Consider the following 25,754-nt stretch of genomic DNA (forward strand, 5'->3'; position numbering starts at 1 on the left):
GAATACAAAACTTAGATCTCGTGATCCGTGTTTGTGAACAAATGTTTGAGATTAAATTATCGTTTATGAGCAGGTACTAATTGTTAAGGACATGTTAATGTTTAACTGTGAAGTTAGTTTTGTTTAATTACTTATGACTGTCTAATTATATTGTAGTTCTCGTATTACTCTTTGTTGTTCTCATTAAATTTCAATTACGTTCTTTCAAAGTTAAACGTCTCACTATTCTCTTGGTAGGTAGGACTGTATTTAGGTAATTATACTTTTGTTTTCCCAAAACTTTTGTTACTTTTTATGTTTTTTTTTAAACCACTAGTTGTAATTACGTTGCTATTTATTATGCCATTAGAAATACTAAAGTTAGTGCAGCGATATTTTGTGTTTTTAATTTAATTAACATGCACATGTACTATTTTATTTAAAGTTTAATAAAAAAATATTTTCGATAAATTGCAAAAGGCAATAAGTATAATAAATGCTACACAATGAGTTGCATAGCTCAATTCCAATTTACATTACAATAGTTCGCTTTGTGGGCAGGGTCACAGGTTCGAGGTCAGGTGCTGTATGCACTCCTCTTGCATTGCTTTGTGCTCATGTAATTGAACATGCCTCTTATCTAATTGAATGTTCGTTACAAATGAAAACGTTATTGTAAAAATTTCCAACATTTTAATTTTAATGCAGATAATCTTTTCTAGTACTTCAAATTACCTAAAGATTACAAACTTACTTTAGTACAAAGTTAGTGTAAAGTAACTCTTTACACCTTTACTTTAATTTTTAGCTACCTTTCTTATGTGGTGCCTGCCCAGATGTTATAGATCGATTCAAAACTCATGAGACTACTGAAGGCCAATGTTTCAATTTCGCGAAAATAGATTATGTCAGCTCGAATTGCGATTTTACTATATGATGATAGTTTAAAGAAACAGTTAAATCAGTTAAAAGTTCGCATACAATAGAGATAATTTACTCCACACCAGCAGGTAGACGGGAATGTTACAATGCCGAAGCTTTATTAACAATTTTGGGAACCGACAGCATTATAAACACCTGCCACGTCTGTACAAAAAATTGTTCATTTAATATTCCGAGCGGGTTTTTGAGAGACGCGAGAATCTCATTCCAGTTCTACTCGAATAGTTTTTCGTCGTGTGTTATTATAGGTTTAGGTTGTTCGCCTATTGTTTCAGGACTTTGTATCTCATATAAGAGTGACAATGAGCCTACGGCTACGGATCCAAATTTAATTCGGACTAATATTTTAAAAAGTTGCCTTCTATTTAAATTAAATACTAAAACTGTCTTTGAAAAATATCGTTTTAATAATGAAAACGTCATTAAAATTTTAGAGAAAATTGTGGTAGCTTAAAAGGGAAACGTTTTGTGTGCCTCTATCTCGTCGGCTAGATATTCGTGGAAATTGGTTTTGCAAAATAATAAAATAATTTAATACAAGGTTAGCTATTAAGACTTAAATGAAATAACCGTTCACAATCATCAGGCATTTAACTTTGAAGCATCAAATTTTTAATTACATTTAACTAAAAAATCTTAGATAATAATTAAAACATCGTAAATATGTTTTGTTGTATTTACAACGGGCCTTGACATGATAATTATATAATAATAATGTGACTAAAATTCCAAAGATGCTGTAATCAAATAAACAATACTATAAATAAACCTTTAAAACTACCAACTGGTAACAGTAAAATTTTACGCATTTTATTCTTATTTAAAGAGTTGATTCACAAAAGCGAGTTCCCGTGGGAATAAAATAAAACTTATGTTGATCAGGTATTATGTAGGTCTCTAATGGTGAAAGAATTTCAAAAATAAAATCGCTAGTTTCAGGCGCTGCCGCTGTTCAATTCACAAACAATAGGAATTAAATCTGTCCTCTTCCTATTAGTATAGACTACTAAAAATAAGATTACGCTGATTATGATGGTAGCAGAAGAACTATTTGTAAATATAGGAACTAAAATTTAATAGATTTATTCAAGGCGTGGTGGCGTGGCGTCATGTGCGGAAGTTACAATCCGTTTCCAGTTCATTTTGTTATTCACTTCAATTATTTAAGGATATCCTATACATCTTATACCTACTTATGTTATTTTATTAAAACATTTCCGTATTGCTTTGATGAATTCAATTGAACGAAAATGCTCAGATCATTTTATTTTATTTTTAAAATTGAATACATGCTTCATGTTTATTCATAAAAACTATTAGTCGGAATTCGATTCCGTTACTATCTGCAAAATTATTAATTTTTTACTAGAACATGAATGAAATCACCCTCCAAGGAAGTTGATTCATGACAAACAAACTAAATCATCGTAAAATACCGATCGTTTGAAATTGGTTGTAAGTGCTGACGCGATGCATGCACTGACACAATTGAGAGTATTCAAACGGTGATTTATTGAAGAGGAAAACGGTAATTTGGACGATGAATAAGAAGCTTTCACATAGGCTCATATAGATGCAGTTTTAGACAATAATGATTACAATTATTACCATAATAGGAATTATTTTGTTTCTTTATTAGGAATTTGCAGAGCTTATCGACATATGTGAAATAATGAATTATTCCAAAGTACTCTACGTTAACATTAATATTACTTAAAAGTAAATTAGCAGTTGAGTTTTTGTTTGCAATAATCTCTAGATCTACAATCTTATGATACGCAAGGTAATCATTAATTCTATTTGTAGTATTGGAAAGTAATTCTAGATTTATTATGTATATTTCTTGTTGTATTTTATATACTTATATTTCCAACTAACGACCGCTTGTCTGTACATGATGCATTCCCACTAATTGTAGTTAGTGGTGAACGCTCTAATCAAGTCAATCATCGCCCACGTACATGTTAGTGGTTATTTTAACAATACAACTCATTATGAATGACTCATCAGAAGCTGCTACGGTTTTCTAACTGTTTAGCATACGTTCGATTATTTTGATAACCTCAGTGTCCTCAGACGTAACTTAAATTCTACAACAGTTTATAATCAGTGTGTGTGTATTGTTAGATAAATAATAATAATTAATTATCCTTCAATACGTAAAACTGGAACATGTAAAACTACACTCTTGGCTCGTGTTCAAATAGTATTTTACGCTAAGTTGAATCGAGCTATGTCGCCTCGTCGTGTCATCATACTCGTATTTGCAGTTTGAATTTTTAACATTGGTTTAGTGTATGTGTATTTTAAAATGCAAGGATTCTTGAATAAAATATGCCTTTGGTTTCTTGATAAATCAGTGTCTTATAATATTCTTTTATTGATTTGAATTTATGATTACATAATTTTCTGGCCATACATCTCTTGCAAGGAAAGTAGTAGCTATATATTTTGTAACTTGCATATAAGTGGGATATAATTAAAGAAATGTTTTTATATACTTATTTATATAATAATTTAAGTTTAAAAAAAATACCCATTTTATATTGAATAAATAATTTCATTTTAAATATTGGATAGAAGTAGGCGTTACTTTGCGGAAGTTCATCATGATTATATAATGATTTATTTATTTTGCTATCATCCGCGAAAATTCGGCGAACCCATGCGACAACGTCACCCAGGTCCGACAAAATACTCTCTACGTACGTTTCACCCCGAAACCGGAGCATCCTCAGGAGATGTTGACATTTTTAGAGTTATCGAAGTCACCACTAATAAAAAAAAAAAAAATGTTTGAATGCGATGCAAGATAAATCGCTTATATTATGAGTATCTTGGCAACGCCGACCTCTTGCCCCACCTACTTTTTGGTCTATAAAAGACGAAGCAAAGGTCGAAAACGACACTTTGCAATTGCACGTTGTAGAGTCAACATCTCCTGAGGATGCTCCGGTTTCGGGGTGAAACGTACGTAGAGAGTATTTTGTCGGACCTGGGTGACGTTGTCGCATGGGTTCGCCGAATTTTCGCGGATGATAGCAAAATAAATAAATCATTATATAATTTCATTTTGATACAATTATCTTGATCAAAAGCCTATATACACTATGGTTCATATTAATATTGTCGGTTGGCTGTATGATTCTGTAAATTTATTTTTGAATCGTTATAGATCAGTTAAAGTACCAACTTTACGACCTATCGCGTTTGCGTTATCCGTAACTTTCGTATTCACGTTTACGGTTCGCTTTAAATCAATCATTAACTTTATTGCTAACGTATTTGGACCACAATAACTGTTTATGCAATTAATTGGGAAATTAACTCACTTGTATACTTTGCCTAATTGGTTATTCTCATTATGTTGTTAATTGACCCAATTTTGTAAACACTTTCACACAATTTCTTTATTTTAGTATTTAAACTATCGTTAGTGTTATTCACATTAGTTTTTTACGATACATACTAAACATTTCTTTACTTTTACAGTTTTTAAAGATTTGTTAGTTTATTTTTCTTTGCTGTAGCAAAGGTTGTGTAGAAGAGGTTAAAAGCATTTGTTTACCAATATTTAATAAATTAATCATTACCTGTGTACATCCTAAGCCTAACCATTGGATCATTAGAGCAGCGTGGTTGGGCTGAGTTTTATATACCCTTTCCTAGGGTTAATAGGCTTTTGATGTTGACGATGATAATTCTTTCACGTCTTCTTTATAAAGACATCGCAATATTATTAAATTAGCGTCACTTTAAAAATACTTTTGTCCAAAAAGAAGAGGAATTCGTATCCAATCGATTCATCCAATACGTCTCACTATAAGTTTTCAATGCATAGTCTGTGATAGCGATATGCGAGTGCACTAGTTTGTTTGGCCGAGCTGCGCGGGCGCAGCGCGGTGGGTGGAAGGAATGGCGTCTCGCAAGGTCGACGAACGACTTTCGCACGTTCAAAACACGCTAGCCCGCCGCGGTTGTTACCTTTGTTACTTGCTTTGCTCTCCTTTACATTATAAGATTTCTTACTCGTCTACCGGTACACGTTATGATCACGATGTCTGATTATATCAATTCTCTCACTTTGAGCACGGTGGTGTCTTGTTATTTCTTGTTATGTGACTGAAAAACGATCAGAACTTATTGACATTAAAATTATCCCTTGCTTTGCTCTCCTTTACATTACAAGATTTCTTACTCGTCTACCGGTGAACAACAGTGTCGATCAAGTAATAATCGATATTATTTGATTGAACTTTTGAACTTTTTTTAATCACTTTGCTCTCATTTACTTTAAAATATTTTCTTACTTAGGTACTCGTCTACAGTGTACAATAGTGTCAGTGTAAGATGTCTAATCATACATATTGTTTAATGTTAGTTTGTGAGATTTTTTTTATACTCACGATATATCAGAACGTTTAACATCGAACTTTTACTTGATTTGCTCTCGCTTACGTTATAAGATTTCTTACTCATCTACCGGTGCACAATAGTACTCATATCAATTCTTTCTCTTCACAGACAAGTGTCTTGTTATTTTTTATACTGTGACTTAAAACAATCAAAACTTTTGTTACCTAAGTTTAAGTCCTTTACATTAACTTTCTTACTCGCACTTCTACGGTGTACAATAGGTCGTTCATGTTATAATCACAATGTTGGATTATATCAATCATTTCATTTTTACACACGAGTAAAGTCCTCTTATTTTGTATAACCAAAAATCGCTCGGGACTTTTAGACATTGAACTTTTCACCCAACTACGATAGATCAATTTAAAATAGATATCGATAATGCCTTGGGGAGACAACTTTGTATACTCGTCCTCTGCAGGTATAAAACTATAGATATTCTTTTCACACTATTCTATTTGAAAAAGGATAGAACTATTTTTAAACTCGTCGGTTTAGTTTACTTTGTGTATTTCAATCGAATTAGTGTCAACAGGTTCTTAAGTGAGTGATTTTTTGATGGATTACCATTTCGTTTATCTAATCTTTACTCTTAACTTCCGGTTACCTCAAAGTATACGTATTCTTGGACAAACTATTCACATTTATTTATAAAATAACGCTATGTTAAACTGATTTGACCTAGGCTTAACTGGTTTATCCTATCAGTAACAGGATGAATGAGTTTAGCCTATCCTAGGCTATGCTGGTTTGTTCTATCGCGTGTTAGAAGAACTGGTTTGCCCTAGGCGAAACAAGTTCATCCTAAAATCAGATTTGGTCGGTAACATATACAAATAACTTTTTAGAGATAACTCAAATGTTTCTTGAGATATTCAAGGTTGACAGTGATATTTAATACAAATTACACAATATTCAAGATTTTATCTGCGGTGGCTTGTTGTTTGATATTTCCGTAAAGCTCTTTTTCTGTGTCTATATTTACTCGTATCTTTTATTTTCAATTATACAGAATACCTAACTATAACAAACACATAATTGAAGTAACTGTGTAGAAACTACAATACAATTTTCGTAGGTATATGATAATAGAAAGTTTTTCCAGTCCTTCAGGTTTAGTCGGTAATTCGGTGTTTTAGAGTGTAAAGTCTACCGATCCTGTTAGATATTCATACGTTTTACATTTCAATTTTATTTATATCTTCTGTGGATTAAATTAAACTATGGTTTTAGTTAACGAGCGATTAACGGGGTAGCGAATAGTCCAGCTGTTTACAAAACAACGGTAAAGACATCGCGCGCATGAAATAGTCAATATTTAATTAGGAATTTATTAATTAGTGGACAAAGTAAAGTTGACCTACATTCAGAAATACCATACCATGATTATTATTAATGCGCCGCTCCACCACTAGTAAGAGTTGAGTTTGCTAGTCGAAAATTTTGATGATTTAAGTACCGATTAATTTTAACTAACAGCCAAACTAATTTATTTACGAATACTTTTAGTACGAGTATTTTAACGAATACTGTATTTTTTTAAATTATAACATTTTGTCTAATAGGTAATTAATGTTCTAAGGTAAAAGGGTGTTCTGAAATTATATCAATATTAACTTGCCCTTTCAAGATTTAATTTTCAGACACTTTTCAGTACGACGCCAAGTGTTTCGTTTCATACACACAATATAAACACAGCATACGTGAATATTTTAAGGTGTCAGATTAAATTAGTTTACGATTACCTTAAACCACCGTTAAAATATTTTTAAATCGACAAATAAGCGCTTGCCAGTTATGTGGTTACTGTGTGCTAACAGAGGAATTCGAAATCGAAAATAGTTTTCTAAAAATACCTACACAATCTCGCACTAAGTGCGGAGGTTCCATTTTGGCACGTAAAGCAATTAAATACCGGGATTAATGTCGAGTGGTGATGTTTTGCGACGGGACGGCGTGGGCGAGACGCGGTGCGGGTTCAACGGACATTCCCGGCATGCGGAACTGTGGATCTGGCTCGGCTCTCCAATTTATTGTCACCGCTGCACTCGCGAGTAGGCAGCTAATGCTAGCCACCCATCATCCGAATAAGCCCACGTGCCTGCAGCGCTAACTGTAGGACATCCTATAAAACTGATTGTGTGTTGGTCGCCTTGTGCATGACATCATGCACATCAAGACGCAAGATGGAGATCCTAGGTTCGATCCCCGGCTGGGCTGATAGACGTTTTCTTTATTGGTCCAGGTCTTTTCTGGTGGGAGGTTTATTTATTGTCACCGCTGCACTCGCGAGCTAATGCTAGCCACCCACCATCCAATAAGCCCACTAGACTGCAGCGCTAACAGCAGGACATCCTATAAAACTGATTGTGTGAAAATATGCAAGATGAATCGCTTATATCTTAGATTGCATCATCACTTACCAGCAGGTGAGATTGTAGTCAAGGGTTAACGTGTGTAAAAAAATGTCCTACCGTTCAGCGCTGCAGGCACGTGGGCTTATTGGATGGTGGGTGGCTAGCATAACAATGACGAGCTTATCTTAGTACTAGTAGGATATGTTTGTCTTATGTGTTTGTGTTTTGAGACTTCCGTGTTCTTTAGGATCTGTGTAATCTCACCTAGGAAAAGCTTTGAAAACTCAATAGTTACACGGTATAAGCGCCAGTCTCAACACCAGAAGGTCGTGGATTCGATCCTCACCCGCTGGACTAGTGTCGTACCAACTCTTATCAGCTTTCGGACAAATTGGAGGGAAAGAGGGAATATTGGTCATATTTAAAAAACATGGCAAATATTGTCTTACGATGTTTTCGTGTATTGAATTTATAAACTTAGCGGACGCCCTGTTTCACCTGGTTCCTGGTCCCGAGAGAATACGGGGAATAAAATATACCCAATGCTACTCGCTGACAATGTAGCTATATAGCTTTCCATTGCTTGGTTTCTAATAGGTGAATGTCAAAAACCAATTTGATCTAAGACTCGAGAGGCAAATACCTAAGCTAACCATTGGACCATTTCAACGAAGCAGTTTCAATATGTAAGGGAAAACGCGTAATATATGTTAAATAGGACTATTTTAAGCCAATCATATACACATGTAGGTTTATTGCACATAGTTTCAAACTAATGAAACTGTGCGGTAAAACACATTAAAAGTTTTGGGCTTGGTTTTCCGGACTCCGACGTTTCATGTACAGCAGGTAGGTATATCCTTCCTATCTTAGAACAATGATGTTTTTGTTTACGATATTGCCGATATATGAAGGAAAACGTTACTCACAAACTTTTTTTATTATCCGTATCATACGCCCGCAACCTCGTCCGCGTGGAATTCAGTTTTTAACAAAACCCGCGGTAACCGTGGATTTTTTCGGGATGAAAAGTAGCCTATGTGTTAATCCAGAGTAAAATCTATTTCCATTCCAAATTTCAGCCCAATCGCTTTAGTAGTAGCGACGTTAAAGCGTAACAAACATCCAAACAAACATACATACAAACTTTACGTTTATAATAGGTATTAGTAGAATTTTTGCTTTACAAAACAATTAAATAACCAATCTCATCATATTAATTATTATTACTTATTTTAAAGGCTCATTGGGGTACATCTCCTTTCCTATAACTAATTTGTAAGGACGTTATAAGAAAGATGTAGAGTTTAGGCTCACCACGGTGTCCAATTCGGGTTGGTCGCGGGAGATTTATACGCGAAAAATGTGTAAAAATTGACAATGAAAAATTTCAATTGGTCAATGATTAATAAACTTGGTGTGTACTCGTAAATTAAAACAAAATAAGGTTGCCCTTCACGGTTTTTTTACTCCGTCATGTTTTTTTAATAAAATCCACTCTAAGAATAACCTTTTGAATATGGAATTCGTCATTAATAGCCTATTTTAACGGCTCCTCACTCCATAAAGGAGATGTGACATGCAATGGATATCCACCCTGCTTTTCTAATGAGGGTAGCCAGACTAGCCAGGCTAGCAGTAGTATTAGGTATACCCGCGTAGATCACATATCCCGTGTAAGGGGTGCGTGGTATTCTCGATAGATCCTGGAGTCTGCGAAAAATTCCAACCTAATCTTTCCCTCAGGTATTTTTCTTTCTACATAAGATTTAATTTCCCTTTCCTCACAAAATAACTGTAATTAATATCCTACTGCCACTTTTATTCCGGAGCCAAGGACGTTTACCATTTAAGTCGAACACGTAACACTAATGGCAGAATTGAAATATTTAACAACTCTATTACACCACCTGTTTAGGTTTAGAGATCATATCTTAGTTGCGGTTCTCTGAGAGCTTAGCTTGCGGTTTACGAAATATAAACCCGGCACAACCAACCTTAATAGGCCCGTTTCATGTTTTACATCATTAATAATGGATAACGATCTTAAATTGGCAGTTAAACCGTTTCCCTCGGGACGCCAGGAGAGATGGAGTTTACGGCCACATTTATTGCACGCGTAAAGAGAAAATACGCGGAAGATAATCTGCATAATGCTATATGGTTCACCAGTTGTGGAAATTAAAGGATATAACATATTCATAAACCACCGAAAGTGTTATTACTGATTATGTAAATAAACAAAACCTCAGTATTTGACAGCACCTTATTAGAAGGCTTAAAGTCACTCAGCGGCCGATGGAGTGAGTTATGCTTTCAGTTTCTTTGCGTGATCGAATCTGAAATGAAGAGATCCGCAGAAGAACCAAAGGTACTGACATAGCTCAGCGAGTCGCTAAGCTGAAGCAATGGACAGGCCACATAGTTCGATGCCGATGGACGTTGGGGTCCCAAGGTACTGCAATGGGGACCCCGCACCGGATAGCTCAGTGTTAGTCGTCTAGGTGGACTAAGAACTTCAAGCGGGTTTCAGGGAGCCACTGGATGCTAGAAAGTCCATATAAGAGTCCTATGAAGGGTGGAAATCCATCGACTGTTAATGATGATGATGTTCAATTTTTATTTGGAAGTCCTTACAAAGAGGCTTTCATCTATCCGTGGACGTTAATCGGCTGGCAATGATGATTAAGTGATGGGAAAGTGGTAACACACCCAAACTTTGGTGTGATTTCCATGTGATGAAGTATATATATTATAGGTATAATCCATGTGATATCAGCATTCCTTTAACTTACGCGGCAGAAATGCGATAATGAGTACGGATATGCATGCCATTTGTAATTTTCATTGACATTTGTATAAACGATTTCTCGTATATCAGTGTGCTTGATAAGGCATGATAACTGATTTCCCAATACGGTAGATTTTATTATCTTTGATTGTTACATTGTCAGACAGTGTTCCTCATGTTTGGTCATTGGTTCAACGTTGTCATCCGTTGAATTTATTTTGAGAAAATGGCTTTTGTATTTCTGACCGACTTCAAAAAAAGAAGATGTTCTATGTTCGACTGTATGTATTTTTGTTTTACATAATAATATGTTTACCGAATTCAACGTCAATTGAGGAGTAATGATTCTATTTTTGTTTGGAAGGTTATATTCCCAAGGTTGATGTAAAATTCCAACATAATTGAGTGATTTATTAACTCATTCATCAACGTAAAGCCAAATTACAAGCCTACAGAATTTGGAATAAAAGTTCATATTTTTAATAATGTATCTAAACAACCACATTTTCTGTCGCAAATTGCTATATGGGTCGTGACAACTTTATCTGTGAAATATTTGGTATGCCTGCGATTTTCTTGGCGTATATTTTTTTATGAATTTGGTTTTCCCCGAACAATTCAGGCCATTGAATGTAGTTTAGTTGTTAATCCGTAAATCGATAAAAAGAACATAGTATTTAAGATACAAGTGTGGATTACTTGTAATTAATTGATAATTTAAATGACGTCATCGTTCATAATTAATTACGTGATTTCTCTAGGAAGCATTTTCGATTGAATTGTGATATAGTATTATAATGTTTATGTTATGAAATGCCTACTAAAAATAAACGGCACGTAGAGCTATATTGTTCCAGTCGTTTTCTAGATTAGATAGCGCTGACATCGTGACTGTTTGTCGACGGTGACCGTGTTTGTGCAAGCCCTAGACTTGTTGACTGACGCACTGTGAGCTACGTGCGAAATACGATTGAACTAAGGGCCTGAGGAAGCCAGACATACTTCATTTTGTGAAGGGTTTTAATGAAATACATAAATCCAGATATCTCACAAACCCTATTATCTTCTACCATTATATAGCTATCAATGTCAAATATAGTCTAAAATTGAAGGAAGGTGATCTCCTTTGTCAGCCTATATTTATTGCCAAGATTCTACCGCAGAAATATTAATAAAAAGTCATGAAGACACTGGAAATGTTGTGTAGGTGCGCGTGTCTTTGTCGCCGCAAATGTGACTCAAGTGACTACACAAATTATCCAGAGAGCCTTCTGCAATTTGTCAAGAAAAGTACCTACTAAATAAAATTGGTGTTTTGTAATTTATTAAACTACACTGCCTCATAAGCTCTAAACCAAGTGTATGCCGTTGTGAAAAAATCGTAAATTTCACCGCATAGTAATTCCGCTCCCAACTTTTACTGGTAGCTACTGCCGCTGGGAGGTCGGCTTTGGATGTTTTCTTTACTTAAAGTGCTAGAGAGCGTTTTCTAGAGTCTTGTTATTAAGATTTCTATGGCTTCCACAATACGTACGGTAGCCATTTATGGAGTTTGGGACTGTGGTGGCGTCGAAATATAGATGGAAGGTACAAAAGTTACATTAAGAGCATGAGCTGTCACACTTCCAACCACAGATAAATTGAGGTTTGTCTAGCTATCGCAGGTCCTGAGACCATATGTGCGAAACACGATAGGGCGGAACCGAATGGCATGAGGCATTGCATTTGGTTTACTCAACTGCGTGAGAACTATAGCATATCGTTTATTGGACAGCGCATTGCTAGTGTCATACGTGACTGTTTTATGGACAATGGCAAACTAAGACAATAGTTTATTTATTTTGCTATTTTCGCCAAATAAACGAGAAATTCAATCGACCCTGATCCTACAATGTTGACTACAATGGTCAGTTGCGTAGTCAGTTCCTCTCCGGTTTTAGAGTGAAACGTATGTGCAGGTTTTTTTATTTAACTCTACTATGCGAAGTTAATTTCGCTCCGTTTTCAGAGTGAACGTCCGTTTTTGTCGGTTTTGGGTTAAGTTGTCGGTTAGATTCCTCGATGTTTCGCGAAAAATACCAAATTAAATTAATTATTTACCATTGAAAATTTAAAATGCAAAGTAACGTCTGTCTTTTCAATATTTAAACTAAGACAGTTTCTATCTTTGCCAATGAAATACCTGATTTAGCATTTTTTTGTTTGCAGTTTTGCGTGATAATTACTTTCATTATGAACACGATGTCACATTGACATATTGACTTTCTTGTTATGCTTTTTTTTTAGTCAAGCCGGCTTCGAATGAGCACCACCATATATCAAACAACCAAAAAACAAACTAAAATTATTCGAGCCAGCCTCTGTAGCCAAGTGGCTTTCTACGATGGCTAACGCTTCGAAAACTAGAAAAATGTGAGGGAATGATGAACATTTGCTATCGACAGCCATTTTTTGCCTTTGCCATTTCCATTCTAGTTATCGATGCGTTTGCGATCGTAGAATGAGAATCGGCGAGCAACTTGGCTACAGGGGCAGGTGTCAAGTTAATCCGCACGAGCTGTAAACAAGACTACAAATTGTCCCTGTATCTCGTTTAATATTGAATTTCGCAAAGACTTTATGATTCCATTCCACCGTAACCGTTTCATTTTATTAGCAGCCGACGACGCTTCTAAATAAATTATTAATTTAATAGGTTAAGACTTGCATTTACGAGTACTTGCATGTCCTCTCTAGGGAATGTAAATATCTAATCCTAATACAAAATCAATCGAGATATTATCTTAAAAGACTTAAGCATCGATTAAAAAATAACTATACCTCTTTCATCACCATCATCATATCAGCCGAAGGACGTCCACTGCAGGACATAGGCCTTTTGTAGGGACCTCCAAACATCACGATCGAATCCCTGCGATTCACTTGATGTCGTCAGTCCACCTGATGGGGGATCGACCAACACTGCGCTTTCTAGTGCGGATTTATACCTCTTTAAGGAAATGTAATTTATTTTCTAAGCCAGCGAAATTGAATTTAATTCGGTTTGCTTTTACAACTTGGCGTTGACAACCAAAAAACCTAATCCCCAATCGGCTAAGAGCCAAAAACTAACCAACTCAATACACCTCAAGAATTGTCGAAGAAATTTAAAATTGAGAATTTATTTCGATGTTCTCGCTTGGAACACCACACCTAGAGTATTGAAGCTCTCAAAGGCACGACATTCGCAAAAATTGGCGCCAAGAATCTGGTTTTGCCGAGAGTCGACTGTATTGAATTTTATCCTTTAATTGGCGTACACTTCATTTTTCTCCGAGTTGTATACGATTTCATTATTAACACCATCTGCGTCAAGCCGGAAATATTTAGGTCACGTCGCATCTTTAAATATACATTATTTTACGTGATTTGTAAAATATATTAAATTATGCATATAAAAATTTGTCACTGTTATTTGTCTTCATGTTTTTGGTTTCCTGTTTTATAAATAAGCCGTTCACATCGGTTAGGTATTTGGATTTTTTAATTTAATACTACGTCTGAATTTGTTACAAATTCAGCGAAGTAAAAGTTCGTAGGAGGCACTTTTATTACATTCCTACTTTAAATGACACATAAAATTCGGGAGCAATGCTCTATTACCGTCAGAGGCGTCACTATGTCGCCTCCCTAATGCTCTTAACATTTATTACTAATGCGCCTTGTGGACACCGGTTTGATGTATTTTGTATCATGCTCTTTATCATAATCAGAATATGCTGTACCTTGAATCTACGTTTCTTATTCTAATGCGCTTTGTGGACACCTGTTTGATGTATTTTGTATCATGCTCTTTATCATTATCAGTATATGTTTGTACCTTTATTATAAAATATCTAATAACTATACTACAGCCCTGTAGTACTGTTTACCAACAAACAAATTAGAAATAAAGGTAGAAAACGCATTCCATTTGATAATTTATTTATTTTTAATCATGTATTAAAATATTTTGAATAACATTTTATAAACAAAACACATAAAATGTTATTCAAAATATTTTAAGTATATGTATCTAATTGTTCTAAGCTTATTAATCGAATTTATTTTCATTTATTTAGGAACAAGTAAATTATTATCATTATTAGATGTGAAATTAATAACGATTTATACCCTAATTTTTGATTTGTTTATTGATAATCAGTATACATCGAGTAGAGCTGTAGTATAGAATAATTTCATTGTAAGCATTTTTTTTTTAATAATTTAAATAAATAGAATAGCCTCTCACGTTTCACCCGTTGGATACAAAGAAGTTAGCATGACAAAAGATTGTTCATCTTACTCGTTAATTAGTGATGTGTAACAGGTATAATTCTACACTGTCTACGTAAATCTCTAATTACACCTATTTTACCATTACCGTGGGTAATGAAGAGAACGATTTTTTTTTCGAATTAATTAATAATATCGTAGATTAAAAAATCGTAGAGAGCTTAGTGTTACAAGGCTTAATTTATTATGATTTTTATTCGTAAATAGTTTTGCAATATTGCAACAAGTTTCACAGTAGGATGCAACCACAAATGTTGCAACTGGAAATCTTACAAGTTGCATGTCAATAATTCAATTCTAGAATCTAATACTTTTACATAACAAATAGCCCCAGTAATTTATTGTGTTTATATGCTTAGTTATTCACATTGCTATTTTTTTTTAGAATTTTTCTACGATATTTTTTTTTTATATCCTTTGCTTTGTTTGATTGTAGTTGTATGTTTTTCTATATTTATAATGTTTTTTTTTTGTTGTCATACAATCTTTTATTCTGTTTTTACAAAAGATTATTCTGGAAAATTAAAACACTCTATTTCCACGAACGATCTTTTTATTGACAATAGATTTCACTTTTTATTCCTTCACAGATATTTTATACAGATGAAAGAAATTTTTATCGACCTTTTCCATTGTTCGCAGGCGTGACAATGAGGGAAAAAAGGGGAGGCGCTATGAGCAAAATGCAAAAGCTCAGAAAGCGCCTGTCCCTTAGCTTCGGTAGATTATGTGAGTATTTCTTTATTCTTATAGCTGACCTGGTGAACTTAGTACCACCCAAGAACGCCATCTACCGGTGGCGAAGGATGGAATTTTGATGAAGGCAAGCCGTCCCAAAGAAATGGAAATTCATACCCGTTGAAACAAACTCCTGTTTCTCATACATCTGTACATTTCTATTAATTACAATGATGAATATGTATGTATGAATTTTTATATTTTATTTCATACAAAATTACTTTTATTGGTTTTATGTAGTAGACAGAAAGTTGAAATAGTAATGCAACTTAATTGCGTTCGTGCTACATAATAGGAGAAACTAATTAGACATTAGATTAATTAAATGGGCGTGGACAACGTCATATACCGAAATAAACGCGGTGAACAAAATTACGAACGATACATAAATAAAGTGCTATTTTGGGACAGAACGAAAATAGTCAAGTCATTTATTTATTACTCTTTCAGATGTGTCTTCCTACGCACACATTCTGTGTTATTGTGTAATTTGTGTGAAGTAGACGGAGCTTTGAAGATGTCTTTGATTGTGTCCATTACGTAGAACTTGGAACAAGAGCTTGTCAAAGCCAGACCTTGCTCCTACCATAGAAAAAGACGGTAGACAATCATGGAAATTGAACGTTGGTAACTTTGGTATGTAGCAGATTTACTCAACCGTTAAAATATAAAGTTTATTTTTTATGTTTTCCTAGGCATATTGTGAAAAATTGTGTCCCCAGTCGTTGGTCATTATGCTTTTTAGAAATTTTTCGGAAACACTTCATGACGTATCGGATATAAGCTGTGGGTATTTCTACGCGCAGGTCTTAAATAAAGTACGTTGAAATCAAGACTCGTAGGGCGACTTCGGTGGGAGGGAGGCGTGCTCGGAGTGATAGTCTGCCGTCTCGCCTCTGCGTTACCGTTGATACCCTAAATTTTGTAACGCGCAGCTTAACATATGATGTTCCGGAACGTCATACAGTTCGCATTATACCATACTTTGGCCGAGATAAAATTTTAATCAGCCAATTACGCAGTCCCTATCTAGAATAATAATTTTCTTATTAATTATTTCAATGAGAAATATGCACTGTGTGAAACGGCGAGAACAGATCAGACAGCGTGGAAACTCATTTAATTACCATGCCGCCCTTGTGTTGTCCATCTCATTAAGGTATAATATTTCTCGGAAACGATTGTTGGCGACGATTTCATTTCCAACTACGGCTCTATTATATGCTCCGTTGCATTTGTGATATAAATCACGTTAATTACAAAAATGTCTTTCATCTGTACCAATATTAAAAGGATGTAAAGTTTGTGTAATTTCAGGATCTACTGAACCGAATTTGAAAATTATCATATAAAGAAAGCCACGTTATTTGTGAATGTCATAGGCTTGTTCTATGTCAAATCTTGTTCTGACAGTGATGTCAAAGTCGTCGAGTCGAATATAACCCTAAGCTCACCAACTTGCGTCAAGTCTTAAGCCGGTTTTATACTTGTCTGACGTGTCGTGTTGTGACGCATCAGAAGCCATCACGACATGTCACACATAAGTGTAAACGTTACCATACAAAATGTATGATCCCTAAAATGTATGATCAAATCCCGTGTCTTCTAAGGAGTTGTTGCCTAGTACGCGTCAACCACATGTCTCGTTAAGAAAAAAAGACAGTCGACCAATAGTGGCGGAGTTATAATATCGCTCTCTTTTCCGTTTCAACGCAACAAAAATGAGAGCGATATTTTCGATTCTCTCGCTATTTGGTCTATCTGTCGTCTCGAGATTTGTCGTGGATACATCTTAGGCCTACTGGTTATTACTAGGCCTACAGACAATCCAAACAGGCTGATAGTAATGAGGCTTGCGCTATCTATGACGCACCGTGAGAAGCCACCATAATAGCGTGCAAATGTACACAATTAACACTTCACGTTTGTGTCCGTCTGTCTCATCAGAGCCGCCATTAGCGCGTTGCATACGACCCACATCTATGTGTGAGGTATTGGCGTTTTGTTTAGTGGTAATGCTAATTGACATGATTAGAATAAGTCACTTTCTTCAAGCAAATGAAAAGTTATGCATTGGTATTTTGGGTTACGAAACGTCCTCCTACAAGAGCGAATTCATTTTATTTATTTTTACTCTCGTGCTAATGCAGATATTGTCAGTTGAAATGAAAAAAAAATGTCTTCGAATTTGATAAAACTATAAAATTAGCAAAGCCTTTAGTTGTGTCCCGATCTGAAGTGTTCTAATGTACAAGTTGTATAAAACAATGGATTAAATGACAGTAAGGTGAATAAAATAAGATTTGAAAAATCTGTTCGCAGTGTCTCATAAAACAATCCTCACACAACCCTGAGTGTGCGCACCGAACCGACATGGGCGCGAGGGATATGGTATATCCTCTTTAGGGAGAAGCCTCATAAGTGCGTTGCATTACGTTGCGACGTCGCAGCGTCGACATTTTCAATATATGCATTTTAAATACTAAACTTCTATTCTTTCTAAAGTTAAACAAATCTCGCGGGAACCATGCATTTTTCAGAGATAAAAAAGCATATTGCTCAATAATTCCCTCTATCTTTCAGTAAAAGTCTTATTAAAATTGGTCCAACCGTTCAGAAGATTAGCCCGGACAAACATACAGACTGACAAAAAATTTAAAATACCTTGTTTGTGTTTTCGTATTGTGTAAACATAATTACAGGCAAACACTTCAATTTTATTTATATATGTATTGATTGATGACATGTCACACAAAACCGTTGCTACGACGGACAGTGTTTCTCTTTTTTCTTTTTCTTTCCAAGTTAGCCCTTGACTACAATCTCACCTGATGGTAAGTGATGATGCAATCTTACATGAAAGCGGGCTTACTTATTAGGAGGAGGATGAAAATTCACAAATTCACAAATTCCCTTTCAGTTTCTACTCGACATTGTACCGGAACGTTAAATCACTTGGCGGTACGTCTTTGTCAGTAGGGTGGTAACTAGACACGGCCGAAGCCTCCCACTAGCTGAAAAATCTTGTTCATCACTTGTTTCGATCCATTATTACGTGCGTGTGTCGTCCTCTTGCAATACGACGTCGTGCGTCTTTGCAACGCAGGTGTGGCATATAATGCGTTGATTTGTTTCGACGACGTTACGCAACGCATTAATGAGGCATCTTCATTATGAAACACGTGAGGTATATTTAGACGCCTACATATAACACTCGTTGCTGCAGCGTACCATTTAAAGGTAAAAATGTTTATTTTTACAGTACGGCGGTACTTTTTAGAGTACCAATCACATGAAGAGGTTTTGGAGGTTTGCCCATCGTTCTTTAATACACTCCACTCGACGTAAATAACTGTATATACATACCTACACGTTACGGCGTGATTGTATGTGTGTACTACTTTAATGTTTTTTATAGGCGTTGTCCATAAAAAAATGACCGCGCGAATTTGGATTCCTTTATTAGATACATTTTATTGTCTTAGATTAAATATTGGTCTAGCTTCGTTGCGACCTATTTTTAATATGTGTTTATTCACTCAGTCGATGATGGGCCTAGCCAAGTTAAACATCGTTTCTCTTTCTACTGACGCTAATGCCTAGTTCGGACTACTTTAGTGTTTTAGTCGAGTACGAACAAATTTTGGATTTACCGCCCAACTGAAATACTAAAATAGTCCAAACTAGGCCTAACGCTTCGAAAACTGAAAAATGTATGGTATATATATCCGACATACACATGTGTCATTACACTAAATGTCACGTTACCTATCGATGTCATCTTCATACATCTTTTAGTTTTTGAAGCGTTTGTAAAAAGAGAATTGATGTGAAAATACATAATTTGTTGTAAAAGCCTGAACGTCGCTTACACTTCTGTTTATTAGACGGGCCCATAATCCTCGGTTGCTCTCCCAATGGATAAAGTCATTTCGCTCGTGCCGTTTACCTCGCACAAGATTTAAGCACGTCTTTATCATTATTTCAACGGCCCCATTCCCTTTATGTATGGCGTTTGATTAAATTACAACAGATTAGTATTGGATATTTATTTATTTGTGCGAGAGATTGTCTTTTTTATAGCAAGCCGAGGTCTACAAATTCGTCCACGTTGATTTCCGTTTCTCGGTTACTTTTTTACTTTAATTACTTAATTTACGTGTTGATACGCTTAATTCAAGTCAGTTGAAATATTACACCTATCTTCTCTCAACTAATATGAACGGCCCTCTAAGCCGAGGCACAGTAGATATATTACAAGCAGTAGTTGGACTTCATACTAAAGGTCGAAACGCGGGCTATACCTACGCAGCTCGTACGTGGGGTGATCGTGGGGTGAAGACCGTTGCGACTGTGCCGCGGTGACGAACGCAGTGTATTGGATTTTTTAATTATGACGACTAGGAAAAAAGTTATTATTTTTAAAAAGTTTGATTAATATTTTGTATTCTCAAGTCATAATTTAATAAATATATATATAAATAAATGCTTAAATGATAAAATTGTGTAAATAGGTAAATGACGTAAACGTTAATATAAAATTATTAAATAATTATTTATTAACTTCTTCATTTAGGTTGTTTTCTTTGATTATTATGTAATACATAGATTTAAATCTTATGACATGTATGTTTTGTATACCTGTATTTTAAGGTAATAAAGAAGTTACGTAAAGAAGTTGTTTGAATTTAACAACATTATTGTGTTGCTCATACTTTAATGTATTTGAATAAAAAAAGTAAAGAGCCAGCTGATATCAATATGCCTATCCAGATTTTTTTATTAAACTACTAGCGAACCCGGTCAATCTCAATTTGTTTTTTGTAGTTCCTTCCCTACATGCCAAGTCAGGGTCAATTTTTTATCGTCTATTCTATAGTGTGGGGGTGTCGTTATCGGTATTTTTGTACATTACATAAGGGGTTAAAGTGCTAACATAATCTACGGAACCCTACACTGCGCGTGGCCCGACACGCACTTGACCGGTTTTTTATTATTTGGTCACCTAGTGTGGTGGTAATAGATAGATGGCATCACCAAAATAAATATATGAAGGTCCTTCAAGATCATTGATAAGTATCAGCCTTATTTAAATCTACCAATCAAAAAACAACACGCATTTTATTGATCACTTCCTATTTTACTACAATTTACAAAGTATTTTATTTGTTTATTTAAAAAAAAGTATATTTACAATCACATAACTAAATGGAAACACAAAGTTGGCAAATGTAATTAAAATGCTGGAGGCAGGCAGCCCTATCACATGTTTACGGAGCGCGCGGCTGTAGGTATTTATTTAAAAAATATGGCCGAGTTATTATACTGCTTGTAATATATCTACTGTGGCCGAGGTCCGAGTCTCAGAGGAGAAAGTAAGTGTAGGTAAGCGAATGCGTGTCTCAATTAGAAGTACGGAAAGAAAAGTTATTATACAAGAAATTTGTGGGGGGAAATCGCGTTTGAGTATAATTTGAGAGGGGTGAAAATTAGCTGCTGGACTGAGCGTAGTGTGAACTAAAAATGCAGTTTACCCATGTTATTAAAAATAGAGACACAATAATAAAAAAAAAAAGCGTCCACCCAAGAACCTTTTTTGACACTCATTTAGTCAGAACGTTCTGAACGTTAGTCGCTGATTGTGAGTCTATTTTACTATTATTTATTATTTCACTTGTAACTATATACCTATGTAAGAAAATCTTGGAATCTTAATTTGATCCACTTCCCGGTCTTCGATTACGATGAAATTTTGCACACGCTCTGAGTTCTGACAACAAAACATGACTAGCTAAGAAACGTCATTACAAATGAAATATGGCGGCCACCCCAAGATGGCGGACTGGCTGTTTGAAATCCACCCCCATGATATGGATATCAAATGAAATGGTTTTCTGTCAGGAATACGAAAAAAATAGTCACGTGACTTAAATCCAATATTTGTAACTTATAGTGTCTGCTGATAGCATGTTTTTTAGTTTTTTTTTTAAAGTATCTAATGTTATTTTATATGAGGTCAATGATTTTACACTACAATTTTATCATTATTATATGAAAACATTTCGCTACGAAGATTTTACACGAATCAAATAGCTTTGAAGCCGGTGGAAAGGCCTTTTTTCTTAATCGAACAAAGCGTTGCTTTACCATTAGATTTATTTAGCGATACCCACAATCTGGCCCTCAATAGATGTACCCATTTAAGTCATAGGGCCGTTTACCTCGCCTGAGATGTAATCGTGACTTTATCTTTATTTACAACGACCCATTTTCTGTTATATAAATTGAATTGTTTACGCATAATGATAAGATAGTGTGATGTCGTGTTTGTATTACTCAGATATACCTCCCCATCTACTATAGAACATTTTAAATATAGAATTTTATTTATCTGATAGTTTGAGGAAATCCGAAATCGAGGATGTTATCTAATAATGGAATTCTTTTGGACTTTCCTACTCTCCTGCTACTCGGACTTTAAACCTTTTTTTTTGTGAAGAATTTTTTTTTATAATTAATGTTTAGTTCGTGTGTGTGTTGTGATGTCCATGATGTCCGTATCCGTTCAATGTAGATATGCAACACATTGAATGTAACAATACCAAATATATGGTAGGTGAAGTTATACATTAACGAAATGTCTTTGTTAAACAATTAAATTAACAATGACGTGTCTACCGTCTAGTCAAATAATAAATTATAGAACAATAATAATTTTTAGGATATCATTCTTAAGTAAACGAGAATACTTTTGAAATGTAAGTGCCTCATTCATCATCATCATCATTATCAACCCATATTCGGGTCACTGCTGAGCTCGAGTCTCCTCTGAGAATGAGAGGCCAATAGTCCATCACGCTGGCCCAATGCGGATTGGCAGACTTCACACACGCAGAGAATTAAGAAAATTCTCTGGCATGCAGATTTACTCACAATGTTTTTCCTTCGCCTTTTGAGACACGTGATATTTAACTTTTTCTTTTAAGTATGTACCTACGAATATTCAATTCGCCAATTTATTCGTCTTAATAATCCTATTTCGACTATTTGTAATGTGTAGATTATATATAAGTCCTAAGAAGTTATAACTTAAACATGTTAATATTTGCAAAGTTACTCGGAAGTCGTGGATGCCATTTAATTTTAAAAAATTTAATATTTTCCCAGTCAACGTAATAACGTAATTAATAAGTTTGTCACAATGGCATTGTATAGCTACGTCAGGTATAACTTTTTGTTGGGACGACCGGAGTTTCCTAGTTCCAAACTTTAACGAATTGTATGCAATTGAAAAACTTTGTACGCGATAGCGGACCAACTGCGATAACTGTATTTTAAAAAAGGAACGCATTGTATAATTTTATATGCAGGATGCTCCGAAACCGAGAATGTGATCTTTTTTTAACCGACTTCCAAAAAGGAGGAGGTTCTACGTTCGGCTGTATATATGTTTTTTTATGTATGTCCAGCGATAATTCCGTCATTTAAGGACCGATTTTGAAAATTCTTTTTTGTTTTGAACTTTCGAAAATCCTAAGGACGGCTAGTGCGTTTGTTAGTGTTTCCATAAGGTATTTTTAATCACTACAATTTTATGAAGGTCTGGAGTTGGTTTGATGATCTAAGAACCGTAGGATATAGATGATATTTAACTTAATTATAATAAAAAATTAAATCTTTATGCAAATTATATTCTCTATTATTCCACAGAAAATATTCAATGATTCGTTTATTATTTTATGAAACGCATCGGTTGATGCATTGGAAATACATTAAAATATACTGTAAATACTGTGTATTTTACATATTATGTAGTTTTTCATCAGGAAATATGTGTAGTTTTATTTTATCAGAATCATTATCAGAGATGTCCACTCGTGTACCTAATGACTTTCAAACAGTACGATCTTAAACCGCAAGCTTCCGGCAGCTTCCTGTGATGATATCGGTCCACCTAGTGTAGGGTCGAAAAACATTGCGATTTCCGCTACGGAGTCGCCATTTCAGTAGGTACTTTGTGACCTCAACGTCCATTGGTCCATCCAACGTCCATACCGCCTTGGTTTAGCGTCTCGTTGACCTATGTCAGTGGCTGTGGTTCTTCTGCGGCTCTCCTCATTGATTCGATCACGCAAAGATTCTTTGAGCATAACTCTCCATCGTCCACAGAGTAACTCTGAGCTTCTTATAAGGCCCATAGTTATCGATCAAGTTTCTAAGTGCATTATAATATGATCGTCGATATTTCACTTACAAATTACATCTCATGTCATAAAATGAGAAGATTACAGTGATTAATGTCCTATTATCCTTTCGTACAAAGTATACTGAACCATCACTGGATGGGGCCACCCTATATAGCACTAAGCTCTTGTAAGCAACATTGTGTAATGAGTCTTGTTGCTTTTAGAATAGGGACTGGTTTTCTGTATGTAGTAGATGTGCGTTTTAATGACCGTTATGCACTGCAGTATGAAGAGATAGCGTCTCATATAAATCATAACATCATGTTTATGAGTGTAACAACGCCAGGCGCCGAAGTTTGTTTGTAACTTGGTAGCTGCGATCAATCGTTCGGAATGTAGGTTAAACGATAAAGGTTTGTAAAGATCGTTATTTTTTATGGAACTACTAGCGGACTTTATTTGATTGCCGCCATGAATATTTCTTCTGCCAACCAGCATTGCTGTGTTCTGGTATGTTTGTGGTTGCGGGTGTAATTACAGGCACGTAAGGATTAACACCCAAGTAGCGCTGACAGGCGATGGGTCGCGATTTAATCTTGTGAAGACAAATTTTCAACCAATAGCGGTGCAACTAAAATACCGCTATTTCTTTCATTGCATTGGGATGAAAGACATGGGACTTGGGACTACTCCGCCGCTATTAGACGAAATTTTGTCTATTTCCCCTCACTTGGACACATGCTGCCAACGCGAAGTACCCGTTTAGATCGTGTTTAAACGATAGTGTAATGCGAAGCTTTGCTTTGTTATAGGCCATGGTGTTTTTACTGTATGTACAAATTGAAAAAATCCTTCAGCAATACAGTTGGTTCGTAAAGAGTTCCCAGCATTTGGCAGTGCATTTTTGTGTCTATTAAATGCATACTATTACGTGGGCCATTGATAGGTCGTCAGCTTTTGCTATGAAAAATATTCGATTCGGTTACGACAACTCTTTCTTCCATAAGACCATAGTCTGGGGATTAGCAACTGTTATCGCTTATCAATAATGATGTCCTATAAGGAAATACACACTACTCGTAACTCGTAAACATATTCAGTTATCGATGGTTCTGTTCCTAAAAGTATTTGTTATCTTATCTCAAGATTAATGTAGGTAATGTTTGTGTTGTCACGGTTTTGGATTAGGTGAATCATCGATTACTGCATTTCCTGTGGGTCCCCTTCGATTGATTTTTATCTGTCATTCGCTTTGTAATGAGGTTTGTATGTTTGTATGCTGTCTGTCATACAGTCCGATGGAAAGCCACATGGAAATCTATTTTTTTTTGTTCAGTATGTACTGAAAAACTATGGCTATTTATTAACTTTTGTATTTAAATGATATGATGCTTGGTGTTAAACTGTTATACGACTGTGTGCTTAGTTATAAATAAGTTTGTAAAATTGTAGTAAATAAAAAAATAAACCTTGGCTGAGTTTGTTGTGGGCTCTTTTCGGACCAAGACGCGTTTGGAACCCTCGTAACTTTAATTTTATGTTTTCGAATGATTATTATCACCATTATCTTAAGTTTAATATTATTACCTAGCTTGTAAACTAAGCCTATTTGAAATAAATGAATTTTGACTTTGACTTTAACACTCCGTATGACTGAGTACTTCATACAACACTACGAATGTTATATTAAATCTCCGAATTGCCTTTATTATGATTAATCCTATAGTAGTAATATTGTAACAAATGAAGAGTTTTGCAGACATTTGTATTCACGTAATACAATAGTAAACACAGAATATTACATTGTAACCCTAATGGCATCTACTTCTTTAATTCTGTTAGATGTCACGTTATTATTAAAGCCGTTAAAAGCCTTTTGATGATAGCAAATGACTACATTCTACTAAATAATTGCTTTAAACCTCGAAGCAATAGGTTCTAAACGAACAAGCGGTTCACAAGATGAGTAATTATACGTCGCAGACTCGACGATGTAATTGCAAAGTCCTGGCTACAATCAGATCGATAGGA

General features: G+C 35.1%; 1 protein-coding gene across 6 annotated transcripts in view; it reads left to right on the top strand.

Annotated features, from left to right (window-relative positions):
* LOC112048378 (cyclin-dependent kinase 14) overlaps positions 1-25,754 on the top strand; it is a 169,897-nt gene that overhangs the window by 32,216 nt on the left and 111,927 nt on the right. For all 6 annotated transcript variants that reach the window (XM_052885972.1, XM_052885970.1, XM_052885971.1 and 3 more), the window contains exon 2: positions 15,442-15,528. In XM_052885972.1, coding sequence (XP_052741932.1) covers positions 15,442-15,528 — 87 coding nt within the window. The remainder of the gene's footprint in view (positions 1-15,441; positions 15,529-25,754) is intronic.

The sequence above is a fragment of the Bicyclus anynana genome, chromosome 15 (assembly GCF_947172395.1).
Source record: "Bicyclus anynana chromosome 15, ilBicAnyn1.1, whole genome shotgun sequence".
Taxonomy (NCBI): domain Eukaryota; kingdom Metazoa; phylum Arthropoda; class Insecta; order Lepidoptera; family Nymphalidae; genus Bicyclus; species Bicyclus anynana.